General features: G+C 40.8%; 1 protein-coding gene across 1 annotated transcript in view; it reads left to right on the top strand.

Moving 5' to 3' along the window:
* The first annotated feature begins 16 nt into the window (after positions 1-16).
* The window catches only part of LOC101850369 (fas-binding factor 1), a 45,085-nt gene continuing 26,047 nt past the window's right edge, over positions 17-19,054 (top strand). Inside the window, exons 1-11 of the mRNA XM_005109938.3 lie at positions 17-164; positions 5,346-5,367; positions 6,153-6,203; positions 7,457-7,488; positions 8,867-8,913; positions 13,953-14,058; positions 14,788-14,901; positions 15,789-15,963; positions 16,264-16,359; positions 17,143-17,304; positions 18,523-18,636. Coding sequence (XP_005109995.2) covers positions 156-164; positions 5,346-5,367; positions 6,153-6,203; positions 7,457-7,488; positions 8,867-8,913; positions 13,953-14,058; positions 14,788-14,901; positions 15,789-15,963; positions 16,264-16,359; positions 17,143-17,304; positions 18,523-18,636 — 928 coding nt within the window. The 5' untranslated portion in view covers positions 17-155. The remainder of the gene's footprint in view (positions 165-5,345; positions 5,368-6,152; positions 6,204-7,456; positions 7,489-8,866; positions 8,914-13,952; positions 14,059-14,787; positions 14,902-15,788; positions 15,964-16,263; positions 16,360-17,142; positions 17,305-18,522; positions 18,637-19,054) is intronic.

Here is a 19,054-nt window from a genome sequence, read left to right as displayed (position 1 = left end):
CAACGAGATTGTTTGAAAAGATGGCGGCGGAAGCAAAACATCTCCAGACTTGACTTTATTGAAGTTCTGGGGTGTTGAATGCAAAGTCCCAGCATTGAATTGATGCTTTCAGAAGACGGTGCTCCTTAAGCAGTCGGATCTGTTTTGGAGGCAATATGGATTCTGTATGTTTATGTTCCCTCCACACCACAGTTAACACTTTGCTCCCTCACAGTGGCGATTCGATTGTTGTCTTACTTTAGGAGAGTAGTAGAGTAGATCTCTGTCAGATTCTTATTCTAGACTCAAGATCTGGATCTAGATCTAGATCTAATATAGATCTAGATCTAGATATCTAATCTAGATTTAGATATCTAGATCTAGATCTAGAATCTAGATCTAGACACGACTACTTTGACTTTAGCCAACATAATTGTGTGCTTTACTTTGTTTTCCTTACTACTGCTTACAGCTCAGACTAGTCTTATTAACTAGTCTAGATATCTATATATTATTTAATTTAGACTATTTTGTCAAGATTTGCACTCTACTGACTATGACTTTTAGCATTTTTGGGGGACACTTTGGGCCAAAGTAGATTTAAAAAATAGGGAGGACTTCCGTAATGAGCGACCACTATCACTATGAGTATGAGACAGTAGAACAGAGGGGTAGGGTTTAGGTTTGGAGTATGGTTTGGGTAGGCTCAGGGTAGGTCTCTATATTGTGTTTGTTGGGGGTGGTCGCTCGTTACAGAAGTCCTTCCAAAAAAATAGATGATCTTAACCCTAGAAGCGTTCAGAGTTTCAACGGAAGTAACCCGCCAAAAATGCACCGCCACCACTGCTGATTAGTGGTAAACATGGGGGTTTGGTTTGGCAGGGGGGATATCTGCTGTGATACCAGAGATGTATACCTGCTACTGAAAAATGACCATTTACGGCTCAACAGATGTTAAAAGGCATATAAAATCATATCTTTTCTTAAAGTTGATGGAATGAGCCATTCAAAAATGATAAGCGATCAAATAAATAAATACAAAGTGCAAAACGCGATAAACTCAACAATTAGTACATTAGCACAGCGGAACAAGTGATAACACATACAGGGTTCATTTTTGAATGACTATTGGTCAATTGACCCACTAAAGCCAAAATCAATGGGTCAATCTTGTGAGTGATGGGTCAAGTTTGTTGGCTACATGCATGGACGGCAGAAGATATTCGGAGACGTCTCCGGCAAGCACCCGGGAACTATTCGGAGATGCACTCCCACACACAGATGCACTGCTTTGGGGGGTTAAACTGCGTATTATTTGCTGCAGATCACACATAGCTATCACTTTTTCAATGTCTTCATAAATTACTTTGGATCTTAAAGACTAATACAGTCGGACCTGCCCTGACTGTACAAATGGCCACTTTCCATCTCCCCCCGCAGTAGGTTGCGTTTTTTCTATATAAAAAACAGGCACTTGTCCAACACAGCCGCGGCCACGGCCACCATTTTAACACACATCCCCTATCACACCAAGCAATAACACTTGTTTTAGACGGCCACCTTAGTGACCCCATTACGTTTTGTGCATTGAGCCTTGGCATTGTGGGCGAGCCGTCATAATTCAATCACCTATCGTTCTTGTTAGGTAGTCCCTCCAACCGTTCATGTTGCGTAGACCCCTCCCACTGTTGACGAGTGGTAACGACCCATGTGTTTGTTTTACCATAGCACTCGGTCCTCCTTGTCTGACACATTTCGTTTTATTGTCATCATTGCTCAAAAGCAACAACGAAAGAAAAAAAAAGAAAAAAAATCACAGCGAAAACGACAACAACAACAATAACAACAACAACAATAATGCGGCTACTTTCGGTTGGGACCTCGGAAAGGAATGGTTTGTTTTCTTTATCTTGATCAGTCCTGCCTAAGATGGCCACCTGTCTTATACAGCCACTTTTCTCCTTGACTATGGGTGGCCGTCTTACACAGGTTCGACTGTATTTGCGTGAAATTTGTTGAATTGCGTGACATCGTTTTTACTGCAACCGATCACCCCTCAGTAAAGCGGTTCGGGAAAACCTGCAATGAAGTCATCGGTGATCTATTTACTTATAGGCAGCCAATCACATGCCGCCTAGCGATCATGGGCCTCTTTCATGCCGACAACTTGCGTTTTGAATCCGTGATCAAGTTTCCAGCTCTAGTGTTTTATCAGTGGATGAGTGGTAATTTTCAGTTGGTACTTAAAATGTACTACACGCAGAGATCTGAAATTTTACAACAATAAAGAAGTCTTATGGGGCGCCTGTGTGAACAATACGCCCATTGACTCAGTGCGTGTGCAATCAATGGGTCATTTTCTGATCCAATGCGCCAATTGGCGTGTGTCAAAAATGAACCTTGCACATACCGTATAGTCTCTCAGCTGGACCGCGTAACTTTATTGAATTATATCTTGGCCAAGAGACGCTCTGCGAGGTCAAGATAACTTGCAAAGTCATTAGTCACTATTTATAACTTTGACCTGTAATTTACTACGTCTTTTTCCATATAAGGAATACTGAAATTTTCCATTGAAAAAGGTCAGCGTCTATGCCCTTTATATAGGGCCTGTGGGCTTCCCGGTCGAAGTAGGTCAGCCCTATATATATACAGTGGAGTCCACTTATAATGAGTCCTGAAACAACGAGAAGTCTGTTATAAAGACACTATTCTAAAACCCGGTTTTTTCCATTCTTTATCTTTGTAAATAAAATACTGCTATAGCGCAATCGGACAAACACAGGAGTCGGTTATAGTGGAATATTGCTGCTGCTGTGCACAGCGCACAGGCCAGTTATAACATATAAACCTCGCCAGTTGAGAAAATTGTTGGTGATCTAGCGAAACCTCGGACCTTACACCAATTCCTTGAGCGAAACAAAGAATGGGAGAGCCCACGTTCGCCAACAATGGAGGCCGGAGCGAATGAGTGGGGAGGGTGTGGTAAGCGCAGACAAGCAGAATGCATCGCGTGGTAGTGATAGGCCAGCCTAGTCTAGATTATCTAGGCCTACCATGCCTCTCACTTGTCCGATATGGGGGCGGAGAGGTCACAGCATTGTGATGGGTGGAGTGAATGTGTAGTGACGTACACAAGCAGACAAAACACACCACGGGGTGTGGTGGGGTGGGGGACAACACAGCAGGCGAGTTAGCCCAGAGTGCATTCTTTCTGATCGCCAACGCCGTGCTGTCAACATCGCTAGCACTTGAGAAAGAAACCCGATTCGACTTTTGATCAAGTAAGACCTGGAGGTCATGTTGAACAATGTCATCATTAGCCTAGGGGAGATTAAAAAAAATAAACAGAACACCAAACTCATAGATTAGGCCTACTTTATTATTTCCATTGAATTTATTACTGGATTCCTTATAACGAGAATCCTGGTATAACAGACATTTCGCACCGGTCCCCTCCCTCTCGTTATAACAGGATTCCACTGTATACAGTCAAACCTGTGTAAGACGGCCACCCATTGTCAAGGAGAAAAGTGGCCGTATAAGACAGGTGGCCGTCTTAGGCAGGACTGATCAAGACAAAGAAAACAAACCATTCCCATCTGAGGCCCGAATCGAAAGTAGCCCCATTATGTTGTCTTTGTTGGTGTTGTTGTTGTTGGTTTGTATTTCGTTTGTAATTTTTATTTTGTCGCTGAATTTGCACAAGGGTGACAATAAAACAAAATGTATCAGACAAGGAAGACCGAGTGCCATGGTAAAACAAGCACATGGGGCCAATGCACAATTTATGGCAAAACGTAATGGAGTCACTAAGGTGACCGTCTAAGACAGGTATTATTGCTTAGTATGATAGGGGTTGTGTGTTAAATTATGGTGGCCGCGGCCGTGTTGCACAGGTGCGCGTTTTACACAGTTAAATTATATATATAGAAAAAACGCAAGGGGGGAAATGGAAAGTGGCTGTATGTACAGGTGGCCGTCTTATAGAGGTGGCCGTCAGGACAGGTTCGACTGTATGTATGTATATATATATGCCTGTGCGCTTCTCGGGTAGCCCGGCTCACGCTCTTTATAAAGGGCCTGCGCGCTTCTAGGGTTAACAATCCTATATTTCCCCACAAAACCCACACCTCTTCTATGGACCAGATATAAAAATCAAGTTCAAAATCTAGATTTAGTCTCATTCTATTATATTGTGAAGAGATTCACTTTCAAACAATGCTGCAAAGAGAGGTCTGGATCATTTAGCATAAATCCTTCTATAAGTAGCCTATTTGGTTATTCCCTACCTCTCAATATATAATATGTCTAATTTTAACTTTCAAAGTGATCAGATTTGACAAGTAGACTCAACATTATGGTCCCAAATTATGCTGACCTTTCTTATCAAGTCATAACGTTCGAGTTCTCTCATGGTCTAGAGGTACGGTGTTCGAATCTCATTCAATAGGCCCTGTGTTCGAACCCTAACAATGCCAACAAATTTACCTCTCTAAAATTTCTCCTTTCACCTCCTTTCCTATAGAGTCATGCTCTGTCATTCCTGCCTTCATCTGTACTTTCTGACGCCCACCTTTCCCCCCATCCTCTTGTCTCTTGACTCTTTCTACTGTACTCCACACTGCTGTCTTTCAGCAACTCCCCTGATCTCAGGGTGGGTAAGATCGATCACCTAGCTTTCTAGGTTAAGAGCGAAAAATCTTGTGAAATTCCTGTGTGCAAGTTGAACACAATAAAGATCCCTCAGTGGTTCTAAAATTGATAAGGATGGGCTTTGGCAGCCACCACCCATGCAAAATTTAAAATTCCTTCTGAAACTGAAAATAGTCTTATCAATATAAAAATATGTACAGTACCTTTGAAATCAGAATGTGGCTGCCCGACCTGAAGCAAGGGCCCAACTTAGTAGGAAAAACGGTGAACGTAAAGATCAGTAGCACCACAGGTTGAAGAACCCATAGCCAACCACTCATGAGGTCTAAAAGTGAAGAAAAAGAAATTGTCAGACACACTCTTACACCTTCTTTGAATCCAAATGTACTAACGATGTCTCTCCTTTGCCATCGGAGCATATCAAGGAAGTGAAGGTTAGAAGGGAGGGAAGAAGATCTACTTCCTCTTCTATGTCTACTGCCCAGGCAAAGCATACTGCATAAGGTCGTCTGTCAAGACACACTAAAGACCATCATCATAGAGTTGGAGTTATTTACGATATTTCAGTAGTAAATCAGATACATCATAACATATGATACTGTAGGCAAGTGTCAGAATCAATCTTGGTATGTGATATATTTGTAATTACTTATATTTTTCATCTACTTTTTAAATTATGTATGGCTCACTTTTTTTGTTCTTCTTTTCAGCTGTCTGGGAAAAAGAAGTCAAGTAAGTTGTTTTCATCCATATAATTTTTGTTTGATTTTTCCTGTGTTTTCTGATGCTTTTTTAAAGTCACCATGCATTGACTACTTGTCATGTGCAAAATGTTGTTCTCTGAATTGAGGGTTTCCCTTTTTTTTTCATACTTCTAGGTAGTATAGTACATAGAAACTTTGCATGGTCTGGCCTTGAAGTTCTTTGATTTCAAATAATTGTTGAAAGAGAGGTGTGACTAATGTGAACATTGATTATCAGTTAAGACAGGGCTGTTTGTTCTGAACATGTCAATCTGAGAGTATAAAAGGAAAGGATCAGAAATTTCCCAACACACTTGCTTTTACGAATTTGTGCAATTGTTTCCTTTTGACAAAGACCCTGATCAAGAATGTTAAGTCTGCTGAAGATTCCTGTTGTGTTTTTTTCTTGTGAACTGCACCAGAGAACTTAGAAGTGCTTTAACAACATTGTCAAGAACAGGTATTCGTTGTCTCTGTATTGTAATTGTTTCATCGTCCACTGTTGCTCTGTGGGTGGTTGATGGGTGCTGTTGTGAGGTTTGCTCGTTCTGTCGTATCAAACTTCTGTTGTCCTTATCTCTCCTCCTCGTTTCCTTGTACTCTCTAGTAACACCTTTAATCTTTGACTCTTTAATGACAATTTTATGTTGCAAATGTAAGCTGTTGTGGGTGGTTTTTCAAGTTTTGTTACATTGTTATTTTGGGTCCAAGTTTGACTTTTTTCTCTTGGTTTCGTCCACTTGTGCATATTCTTTCTGTTACAATATTTTTCAGGAAAAGACAGTGATGGTTTAGATGATTTACTGGGAGATCTTCTTGCTGAAGGTATTGTATGTTGTCTTTTATGTCACTTATTCGAAAGCTTTTATTTCTACTGGCTTTCAGTTTCACTCTTTATCTCCGGAGGGGTTTTTCTCAATAGGTTGGAGCCCTGTTTTGTTACAAAACCAGAGAGTGATATATATATAGGTCACTAAATTGGTCATTAAATGAAAACAAATGAATCTATTTTGATAGTTCTTTTCTGATGAAAGAATTCCTGGTAAGAGAAACATATTTGGGGCAATTGCTGAAAATTAATGTAATGAATAATATTGTTGTCAACATCACAACAAAATCAGCTCCAGCTGCTGACAACCAATCACGAGCACTGGGTTCTGGCTTGCAGTGGCTTGCAGGAGATAAGGAGTTGATGTAGCTTAACTCTTTTTATCCTGGCCGTACCCCCACGGACTCTGTCCCCGTCCTGGGGCTTACGCGCTTACGAGTTGGAATTCATGGTGTATATTTCAAAGTGTTCTTTTTCTTATGTTTACTCTAGAGTTTAAGGAAATTTGGCAGTTATGTTAGAAATTGAATGTAGATTTTGTAAATGTATGTGGTTAGGAATAACACCAATTGTATAATGTAGATTTTGAGGTGTATTCCACTCTCCAACTTGACCCTGATTGCAGCGCACACGACGTCCCATTGGATTTTATAGATCTAGCCCTACCCATCGATACAGCACGAATTCCAGTGCTGACCCCTTCACCATGATCTGAATCACTATAAGACGAGTCTAAGTCCTGTTAGTTATCATCCACAACAGAATTTACGGCACTTGATTCAGAGTCACTTTCATCAAATTAGTCTTATTCCCCCTCACAACCCACGCCACTTCAAAAAGTACTTTGTCGGTCGTGAACGTGTGTTTTCGAGACATCTTTCAAGCTTCTACATCCATCAAAAACAATCATTGGAAAATTTAAATATTCAGAGAGAGCTAGCATGGTCATATTTGTGTATTTTGGTAATTACAAGCGGAACAAGCATCTTTGATATGACCATATCACTGTTCCGAGTTTACTCGTAGCCCGGATAAAAAGAGTTAACAGGAAATTGAATGTTTATTTTAGAACAGGCGAAATCATCAAAGATTGCCTGCCATTGTCAAGAAAAAAGTGTCTGTCTTAGATATGTGTCTTTATGACTGTAAAAAACCCCTTGAGGTGGGAAATGGGAAGTTGTCATATGTATACAAGGGATTAGTTTTAAAACGTAGTAGCCTAAGTTTTCTTCATTTCTCTTGTTTCCAGATACGCCATCAAAAAAGAGAAGCACACCAACTGTGAGCATTTATTTCTGTTTGTCTTTTAGTATATTGTGCATCGTCATTCATGTTTCTTAGTACTGGAAACTGAACTCATAAATGCATATCATATGCCTGTTTTCTCACTGTCTTTGTTTAGTAAATATTTTCACCATTTATTTTAAATTATTATTTCCTGATCACAAGTGAAGCTTAAATTTGCTAAGGATGTCTTTTAGTTGCAAGTTTAAAGATTACTTTTATACTAATTTTAGTAAATGTGATTAGAACACTATAGAATAGCAGAGTGTTTTGTAACCAGACATTTTCATTTGTTTGTATGTCTTTTTGTTGGCAGGTTTGTAGAACTGAGACTGAGATAAAAGAAATAACATAAGACGTTTAGATAAACCCAATATGAAATAGTCACTAATTCTGGTGGTTGCTTCATTATAGTTTCACTGCTCATAGCCTGAAAAGGCCTGTCTTACTACAGTGGAGTCCACTTATAACGAGTCCTGAAACAGCGAGAAGTTTGTTATAAAGACACTGTTTTAAAACCCCGTTTTTTTCCCTTCTTTATCTTTGTAAATAAAATACTCATGCTATAGCGCAATTGGACAACCAGGGGAGTCGGTTATAGCGGAATATTGCTGCTGCTGTGCACTGCGCCCAGGCCAGTTATACATATAAACCTCGCCAGTTGAGTAACTTGTTGGTGATCTAGCGAAACCTAGGACCTTACATCAACTCCTTGAGCAAAACAAAGAATAGGAGAGCCCACGTTTGCCAACAATGAAGGCAGGAGCGAATGAGTAGGGAGGGTGTGGTAAGCGCAGACAAGCAGAATGCATCGAGTGATAGTGATAGGCCAGCCTAATCTAGACTATCAAGGCCTACCCATGCCCTCACTTCTCCGATGCGGGGATGGAGAGGTGACAATGCTGTGATGGATGGAGTGAATGTGTAGTAATGTGCGCAAGCAGACGAAACACACCACGGGGTGTGTTGGGGGGGGGGGGGACAACACAGCAGGCGAGTTAGCCCAGAGCCCATTCTTTCTGATCGCCAACGCCGTACTGTCAACATCGCTAGATCTTGAGAAAGAAACCTGATTTTATTTTTGATCAAGTAAGACCTAGAGGTCATGTTGAACAACGTCATCATCAGGGGAGATAACAAAAAGAAATAAACAGAAGACCAAACTGATAGATTAGGCGTACTTCATTATTTCCATTGAATTTATTACTGGATTCCTTATAATGAGAATCCTGGTATAACAGACATTTCGCACCGGTCCCCTCCCTCTCGTTATAACAGGATTCCACTGTATTTTATATCCTTTTTTTAACAAGCTATGAAAGCATTTTTTTTTTTGTATGTGTGTTTATTTTTTGCTTTTTCTGCTTTTCATCAGACACCCACTAGGCAGAGGAGTGGCTCTGGAAAAGGAGGCAAACCAGGGTAATGAAAAACTAGATGTATTTAAAAATACAACCTTGATTGTGCTGCATCATATGCAGGGCTCCCCATTACGCACAAATGTGCGTATATTACGCATTAAACCTGCAGATTACCCCCTTAAAGTTTTGATGGTGCGTGAGCTTTACCCTTTTATAATTTCATTTCGGATTTCGGGGGTTTGCATACGCTTTAACACGTATTTGGTGTGCATCTGCCAAGCATCATTTTCCCCCTTCTCTATCCCGAAGCCGAGTCAATGATTTGACCACACACCCACACACTTGCACGACAGTCACCTTCTGTGTCAGAAAAAGTTGACTAGTCGACTTACTTATCAGCTGCGCGCAGTTTCCAGCAACATCGGCTGGCTTCAGCACAGAAGCCTCGCCCACATTCTGGTGGCTCACATTTGCTGATGTCGTGCCTTGAGTTTACCCCTGCTGTGAGATTGCCCCCATCCTTCTTTAACACACTAGTAAACATGAATTGTTGGCCACCGAAAGTGTGGAAAAACTGCAATGTGAACCCTGGGATGACTCTGAAGAATAATGAATCAGTTTATTTTCCAAACCTGCTGCTCATCCCTGCCCTAAATCTCAAGCATCCCTATTTACCCGATTTTGATCGCGTGTACCCCAATTTATTAATTTTTTTTTTGTGGGGGGGGGGGGGGGGGTGTTCCGCCTGTTGTGCCGGATTTTTTTAAAATCTTACTCTGCCTTATTTTCTGTTGTGGGAAGCACTCGTTTAACCTTTTGTCAGCAGGAACTTAGAGCACTATAACTATTTTCCTAAATGTCTATGTCGAATTTAGTAGTTGACTCACCAAAAGTTGTGTTGGATCTTTGCTCAGATGTGTTATTTCAACTATAATGGAAGTAGTATTGATTTGGCATTCCGACTTAAGACATTCTCAAGATCTACTTTCGCCAAAAAATGCTTTGTCCGAGTTCTGGTTAGTCGGGCCCGTCATCAAGACCCGTCAGTAAAACTGTTTCAATAGCACGTTCGCCACACGTGACAGGACTTCGGCGTGTGAGTTTCGCGTGTGTCGGGGACCATTGACAGGGTCAATTTAGGTTCATGCGCACCGGTTGAAGCGTCTTTCGAGACTTATCCGAGGGGGGGGGGGGGTGACGTGTAAAACACTTGGACTAGGAGAGCTTGACGTGATACTTCAGGATTAAAAAAAGAAATAATAATAAAACACACACAGGCATGCGCACGTGCGGGCTTACACCCACACACACACACACACACACACACACACACACAATTACACATGCGTGCACACACACAATACACCACACACACACGCGCGTAGAGGGAATATATACCTGGATATAATAATCAACGCCCCTGGAAATTTTTTAAGTCGGCTTGGCAGTGACCTGAGTGATTTTTCGTTGATCCCGATTTTTTGCACCAAGTCCCAATTTTTTTCCCCCACTGAGATCCTGACTTTTAGATTTCATAGAGTGGCAGGTCTATTTTTCTTGGTGTTTTACAATCGGAATTAACCCCTTTTGGTTTGTCAACTTCATTTTATTTTTTTGATAGGCCCAACTGCTCAACCACCACCACTCTTCCTCCCTCCAAATGGACACAACTCTAATTCTAGTCAATATTACTCTATCATTTCTTAAGTTAATTAAAAATCGTTAGCATTCAAGCATAGTCATGGTCAATCTGTGACACTTTGTGTGTGTCTGTGTGAATGTGCGTTTGAGTTAAACGTTTATAAGCAAAAAATCTTACTATAGAATTATGAGACATTGACTTTTACCCTTTATATTTCTAAAACAAGGGTTTAAATACCCCTTAAGATAGTAAACAAAGTGTGAAGGAATCTCTTAAGTTGGCCTGAAAGGGAGCCCTGATATGACTGTTTGCAGTTTGTTTTGGACTGCTGTTGCAACATTAGTATTTCTTTTACTTTTCAAAGGTGCTATCATATTGATAACATTTTTGTTTGTTCTTTTGAAGATTACATTTAATGTATTGAAGCTTGACCCTCTCGGTAATGTTCTTTTGGAGGTGTAGAGATTGTGTTTGGGGACAACAAAGGCATTTGGAAAACTTCATAAGAGCAATGTTAATTTGTGCTTCCAAACTGTTTTTAGCTTTTTCCTCTTTGTTCTAGTCTTTCATTTTAATGTGATCTTAAAAGCTGACATGGGGAAATAATGATTTGTAATGAGTACTGCAGTGATATATAAAACGATGTTTATTAAGCGGAAACACGAAAATCGTAGGAACACGTCGCTGACTAGCAAAAGTGCGTTTGGGAAATTGTTTATAGAGTAAGTCACATGGTGTGATATGTTATCGTTTATTTATTTCATTTATGAAATAATGTATGCATTATTTTAGCTTGAAAGCCAGTTAAAATCAAATTTAATTGTAAAGCACATAGAGCATGCTTTAGAGCTTGGGTATGCGGTCATCATCATCATCATTGCCTTTCTCACCCTGCACCAGGGTATAGGCCACGGACAAACACCCCCCACTTTTCTCTATCCTGGGCTAGCCTCTTGATGTTATTCCATGTCTTCCCACTTTTCTGTACATCGATTTCTGTGATTCTTCTCCAAGTTCCACGAGGTCTTCCCCTTGATCTCTTGCCCTGTGGGTTCCAATTCAAAACTTTCTTTATTATGCAGTTGCCTGACTTCCTGAGAGTATGTCCAATCCATCACCACCGCCTTCTTCCTACCTCATCTCTGACTGGGATCTGTCTTGTTTTCCTTAACACTTCCACATTGGTGACCCTGTCTGTCCATCTGATCCTCAGTAACTTTCTTAGACACCTGTTCAAGAAAACCTGGATCCTCTTTATACAAGTCTGCAATGCGTTCCATGCCTCACATCCATACAACAGGACCGACTTCACGTTTGAATTGAAAATCCTCAGCTTTGTTCGAAGTGAGATCTCTCTGGTCTTCCAAATCCTATCCAAAGAAATGAAAGCAGCCTGTGCTTTTCCAATGCGGGACTTTATTTCAGCACCTGTTCCTCCCTCTCTGTCAATTATGCTCCCAAGATAACAGAAGGATTCAACGTTTTCTAGGGCCTTTCCTTTTATTGTGACCTGCTCCTTTCGTTGTGCATCTGTCCTTAGTACCTTTGACTTTCCGGGGTGGATCCTCAATCCAACAGACTCCGATAGGCTGTTTAATACTGAAGTCTTTGCTTGTATCTGTTCCTGGGTGTGCGACAGAAGCGCCAAGTCGTCTGCGAAATCCAGATCGTCCAACTGTGTCCATGGTGTCCACTGTATACCATTTCTGTGTCCTCTGGTGGTTTCCTTCATCAGCCAGTCGATTGCCAATATGAAGAGGAACGGTGATAGTAAGCATCCCTGTCTCACTCCAGTCTTGATGTCAAAGCTGTCCGTGAGCTGGCCATCATGTACAACCCTGCAACTTGTCCCTTCGTACATGCTTTTGATGAGGTTCACCAACTTCTGTGGGATTCCGTGGTGTCTCATTATCTTCCATAGTGTCGCTCGGTCTATACTGTCAAAGGCCTTCTCGTAGTCAAGGAAGTTGACAATCAGCTGGGAGTTCCACTCCAGGGACTGTTCCACAATAATCCTCAGCGTGGCAATCTGGTCAGTGGTTGAGCGATTTTTCCGGAAACCGGCCTGTTCATCCCGTAGTCTTGGATCCGTTCCTGTTTTGATTCTTTCCAGAACGATTCTGTTGAAGACCTTACCTGGTATTGAGAGAAGAGTGATCCCTCTATAGTTGCTGCAGTTGTTGAGATCCCCCTTTTTTGAAAGCTTCACGAGGTGTCCTTCTTTCCAATCCTTTGGGAACTTGCTCTCATTCCAGATCCTGGTAAACAGTGAGAGTAGGATGTCTGCCGTCACATTGGCATCTGCTTTTAGGGCTTCAGGTGGAATCTGGTCAGGACCGGCCGTTTTACCTTTGTTCAGCTTCTTAATGGCATCCAGAATCTCTTGTTTTGATGGAGCATCACAGCAGATAGGTAACTCATTTCTTGCTGGCAGTATGTTTGGTGGGTTACTCGGTGGTGGTCTGTTCAGGAGACTGTTGAAATGCTCTACCCATCGCTTAGACTGAGCTTCCTTTCCAAAAACGCTTTTCCCGTCTTGGTCCTTTACAGGTACTTCAGGTTTCCCATATTTTCCAGCAAGTGTCCTTGTGGTCTGGTAAAGTATTCGCATGTGCCCTCCTATCGCTGCTTCCTCTGCCTTCTCTGCTAGCCTGTTTATGAATTCCTCCTTGTCTTTTCTTATTGATTTCTTGACATCTTTAGCTGTTGTCCTGTACTGCTCCAATACATCTGATTTTGATCCTCTTGTTCTACTTGCATTCGCTTCTGCCTTCAGTTGTCTTCTTATCCTAATTAGATCCAATGAGTGTTGGCTAATCCATTCCTTGTGCTCCCATTTCTTCCAACCGAGTACTTCGTGACATGTTGATGTAAAGACTTCTTTGACCTTGGTCCAGTGTGTATCCACCTCCGTGTCCTCCCCGTCAAGATCAGCCAGAGGTTGAAATCTGTTCCTCAGCTGCAGTTGAAACTCTTCTTTCTTGTGTCCGTCCAAGAGACTTACTTGGAACTTGGTTCTTTTGATTCCTGTGCTGGTTCCGTGCTTTTTGAGTCGTAGCTTCAGTTTTGCCAACAGCAGATGATGATCCGATCCAACATCTGCCCCTCTCTGTACTTTGACATCTTCCATTGAACGCCTGAACTTACGAGAGATACAAAAATGATCTATCTGGTTCTCCGTCACTCCATCTGGCGAAACCCATGTGGCCTTGTGGATCCTCTTGTGGGGAAAAACAGAGCCTCCAATAACAAAACTGTTGAAAGCACATATATTTGCGAATCGCTCCCCGTTCTCATTCATTTGTCCCAAGCCATGTTGTCCCATAATTCTTTCATACCCGGGTATGCGGTACATGAATGGAATTATTATTAAATTATTATTAGTATTGTTATTGTTATTATTATTATTGATTTTCCTGCATGTGTGAATTAAGTTGTCTTTTTTTATCCTCTCTCAGAGGCAAGGATGAGAACTTTTACAGTTCATTGGCAGCAATGGCTGACAGTGATGGGGGTTCCGACATTTCAGAAGCTGATGTGAACCAGGTTGCTCATTCTATAGGGGTAAGTAAGTTGGTCTATTCACCTCAGGTGTATGAGCTTTGAATCAATAGTAAAATCTTGGTAATATGAACTCCATGGGTCCAGAGAATTTCTTTGTGTTTAGCAGATTTCGTGTAAAGGGAAGCTGCGATGTGTAGAATAAAAGGGGGAGGGAAGAGAACTGGGGATTTGAAATCTTTTCGTGTTAATGGGAATTTCATGTCAAATGGAGTCTGCTGTACATCCCTGCATAAATTTGTGATCCTTTGTGGGGTTTTGGCCAAAATGCCAGGCTTATTTATTTCACCCTTCTCTCTTTCTGCTCTCAGAGTCCTTGTTACGGCTTGTATTGTCTGATGCAGATTTCTTAATGCATACTCATGCCTTTTGTCTGTCTTTTGTCTTCTTTTTGTCTTCTTTTTCCCATGGGTGAATAATTTTCAAGTGTTTATGTTCGTTTGTCTTTTTTTGTCATGCTTGAAGGGTTTTGGGAGGGGGAGAGGGATTATGATATGAATATCTTACATGCTTTTAGGTGTGTCTTCAATTCACTAGACTTTGGTTTCAGTCAGTGCTTTTATTTTGGGTTTTTGTGTGTGTGGAAGGGGAGGGGGATGTATTCCAATATTTCTAAGAGAAAAAAATACAGTCAAAACATTTTTTTTTAACATTATCATGGGTCATATTAAGACTATTATTGCTCGCATTTTTTCAGTTTTTATTTGGTGTTCCTTCCTTTGTGTTGTCTAGGGTCTGGATGACATGGATGCGGACTTGTTTGGAGGCTCGTTGACAAAGAAAAACAACAACAGCCGCTCAGGATTGCCGACCACCCCGAGAAAAAATTCACGAAAGTCTCCAAGGGTACAGGTTACTTTCTTCTTCCTTTAGGAGGGGTTTAGTTGTATTGTTTTACATTATGAGCGTGGCATGGCAGATCTAAGAGTTAAAGATGTAGGAAAGTATAAGTATGCAATGGACAGGGATGAGAAACTGGCATCTGTGGTGTTGCAGATAGGCACTTCACTGTCGCATGTAGGAGACCCAAGTTCAATTCCCGAGTGGGGAGAAATTTTTATAGAGTATCTGTCGTTCTGCTGGGATGTTGTATTCCTCTCAATCCAGGTAAGCCCTGACAGGCAGTATGGGAAGCCCTCCTCCTATATGATCTAAATTGTGTGCATGGGGGCGTAAAAATACCTTTAAAAAAATTAAAAATTAATTATTAAAAGAGATGAGAACTATGTTGCTGTCTCTGTGATGCAGCATACGTATCAGACGCCAGGGTGTAGGAGAAAGCAATATCTAAGGCTCACTATGGAGATTCCTGCATGTTCTCACACCATGCTGTCTCCACAGATCTCTTCCTGCAGGTCGAGCTTTGAGAAAAGAAATAGTTTTATATGCCTTTTATCATCTTTTGAGCCATAAAAGGTCATTTTCCAGCAGCAGTTATACATGTCTGATATCTCAGTTGATATCCCCCCGCCAGACCCCCATGTTTACAACTGATCGGCCGTAGTGGCGGGGCATTTTGGGCGGGTTACTTCCAGTGAAACGCTGAGCGCTTCTAGGGTTAAATGCCTTATCTCGTATGCATTGACAGAGTTGGTGCAGTTTATATTATGTCTATCTGTCCTGTTGTCCAAAAATAGATGTAATTGGTGTAATTTATTGTTGGCTAATGAAACACTTTAATATCCGAAGCAGCACTGTATTAAACAGAATTTTCTTGTCATTTTATTCGTCAGTCCCCCACTCGGAGTGAAACACCTACCAGCCCTCCGGGAAGTGCAAGAGGAAGTCTTAAAAAGAAACCAGTGAAGCCTCCGTCCCCTGCACCGTCCCCTGTCAGCTCGAACGCTATGTCTCTACCTCAGACACACCCAGAATTTAAACCAGGAACAGCTCCAGGAAAAATGACAGGTTGTTTACTTGTATATTCAAAAGTTTCGTTATGGTTTTTAGCATTCTTTGTGGTCAATTTGTTACAACTATAAGCACTTTGAAAAGTTAAAGATTCATAGTTTATGGTTTGGTTTATTTCATGTCTTTCTTTATTGCTGTTGAATAACTTCAAGGAAAATTATTGCAGAAAGAAAGAGCTGAATGGTTAATGCTTTAGTTGTGGATGAATGTAGTTCTGGTATCATGGCATATTAAAATGATTGTCTGCGACTGATTTAGACCCGTCATATCTCAGTTCTATTTTTGGTTTGATCTCAGATATGAGTTCAGCAAGTGAGAACCTCAAACCAAACCAGCCAATAAGCCAGCGACCTGAAACAGCACCAAAGGTGAAAAAGAAATATGATTTTGGAGGTAAGGTATAAATGGTTTTGTCACTTTTTTAAAGGTTATATCAGTGAATAATAACTACTTTTGAAAGTTGAAATAAAAGTGAAAAAACTAGTAGTATGATGAAATTAGTTCATAGAAACTGTTCATGTCCACTGTTTTCCTCTTTCTCCATTTTCGTAAAATGATATTGTGCACAAACCAAATCAGTTTCAAAGTTTGAGATTTTTGTCATACAGAAGACTATTAGATTAATAAAATCTTTTCTGCCTTGTCTTGAATATTTATTGCAGTATTTTGATGTGTGTCAATTGGGATTCATACCTTTTGTTGTTTTTGCTTAATTTTTTGTGTGTATTTATACTGCATAATTACCCCCCCCGGGCGGTGCCACTGACTGAAGTGTCTTTAGGCCATTCCTAAAGGGGGACATTTCTTGTTCTAATGCACAGAAGAATTGTAAATGGGCTGATCCAACAATGGCTTGCTCATAACTGTGCCTCAACTACAACAGGGAACTGCTGCTTTTTCTTTCCTAATCCTTACCATCGTCATATTCCTCTACTTCTTTTGTCCACTATTTGCGTGGTGCCTTGAAAGTCGAAGCAGACTTTGTGTTGTTGAAGTTAGAGAGGTGAGCAGAGTAAGCCTGATTCCCTGTAAGAACTTCTCTGTTGACATCCACCCCTTGGCGCTCATATAACCTTGTGCAGTTGCAACTGCTTTAAAACCTCTACTAAAACAAACAATACTGCATAATGTGGGTAGAGAAAAATGTATGTACTTAACATTGTCCTTTTATAACAGATTTTGACCCTGACGACCCACTTGCTGGAGTTCTGTCAAGTGATGGAGACGATGACATTTCTGAAAGGGATCGTCCTAGATCTTCCACCAAGAGGCCAGCAGCTGCTCCTCTGGCACAGTCAAAGCCTGCAGAAAATGCTCTGAAATCAGATTCAAGACAGGGTATGTAGTTTGAATGTGGTGTCAATTTTGAGCGCAGAACCTAATTACTGTAGGTTGCCCTGTCGTTTATCAATGACAGAGTGTATTGGTGTACTTATTTGATACACTTCCTGTTTTTTGGTGTGGGTTCACCGTTAGGTTCAGTGGTGAGGAAGTAATTAGTTATGTTTGCCTCGCCTACATTTTATTTCAACACATGTTGGTTCAAAGGAGACAAACTTTCTTTTTGCACGCTCATATGACCGTATCCAGTTGCAAGCACTGTAAAACTCTTAACAACAACAACAACCCCCCCCCCCCCCCCCCCCAGCTTTATATTGAAAGTTTTACTCGTTAATAATCCTCATTGTGCAGAAAGTGGAAACCCCAATCAAAAGTGGAATTTCCTGAGGTTGGTGGCTTTGCAAGATACTGTTCCAGTGCCACATTATATCACAGTCTGAGTGGTGTGAAGAGAGATGTTAGCACAAATTTAGATGGGTGATTCAGTAAACTTGTTTTGTATTCGCTTCTTCTCCTGATCACTGTTTTGTAGCATGCTTTATTTTTCTACTGTTTTTCAAAGGAACACCCCCCCCCCCCCCCCTCCCAAAGAAAAATTTTTAAAACATTTTTTAATCAACCCAACAAACCCACATAATTTATTTACAAAATCTTTTCATGGCTTGGTTTACTGTAACTCAACTTTGATGTGATCTAATGCTGCGTTAATTCATGCCTTTGATTGTTCAATTCCCGTTATGTAAAAGACTGAAGTGAATTTTCTCTATGTTGTTCTTTTAGTCTGTGCTCAGAACAAATGAAGATAATCTTTCTTTTTTTTGTGTAGTCAGGATTATAGTTGCAGCCTCTTCTCACTGCCTTTCCAAATGTTGAATTCAATGACCATTGTCAAAGGCAATTTTATTCTATTAAAATGAGCTTAAACTCTTAGACACCAGCACATCTATTGACTAGATGCTGCACTATTGGTTTTTTTCCTGTTTCCCTCTGTTAATAGAAAGATCTGCTTGCTTTTACTGAAACTGTACCCTAATGTTTTAAATTTTTAATCTTTTCAGAGCATTTTGATGGGCACCGCATGCTTGTAGCTCAAAACCTACATTTTTTCATGCTGGAAATCATAATGGTTATACATTCAAACTAAACTTTGCTTTCGACTTGTGAGAGTTAAACTCGTACAATTCCTTACCATGCCTGCCCTTTCTCTGCTTTCAGATTCGCCTCGGAGAAGAAACAACCTGATGGAGCGGCCTCCGACCAGAAGTGGTAGCAATGCCGGTGATGGTGCCAGTGCACGAAACGGACTCTCTGGTGCTGGGGATGCTGGGGGTAAGAAAGGTTGGCTCCATTTTGATTACTTAGTGTAAGACTGCCGTACGCCATTTTGAAAAGTGGCGTATGATGAAGTCTTACACTTAGCAACCCATTTGCAATCACATTGCTTGGATGATGTGGAGCTTGAATTTTCAAAACATAAAAATGAAGAAGTCTTGACTCTTACACTGATATTGTGTACTTTTTATAGGAAAGGAATTTGCTTTACGTTGCGCTTCTTTTTTGTTTGTTTGTCCACTCCACTGGTTACATGAAATGTACGTATTTGAAAAGATTATCTCAGTGAATAAAAGATTGTATTGAATACTTCAACCACTTCTTCAAGCCAAGGATTTAAGTCATGATTTGATCATCAACAACACGGTGTCATTAAAAATGGTTTTTGGAATAGGAAAAAAAGAATGCGGGGGGG

This window comes from Aplysia californica, unplaced genomic scaffold (assembly GCF_000002075.1).
Source record: "Aplysia californica isolate F4 #8 unplaced genomic scaffold, AplCal3.0 scaffold00833, whole genome shotgun sequence".
In the NCBI taxonomy this organism is placed as follows: Eukaryota; Metazoa; Mollusca; class Gastropoda; order Aplysiida; family Aplysiidae; genus Aplysia; species Aplysia californica.
Note: the sequence above shows the minus strand (reverse complement) of the source record. Positions and strands in the feature narration are given on the sequence as shown.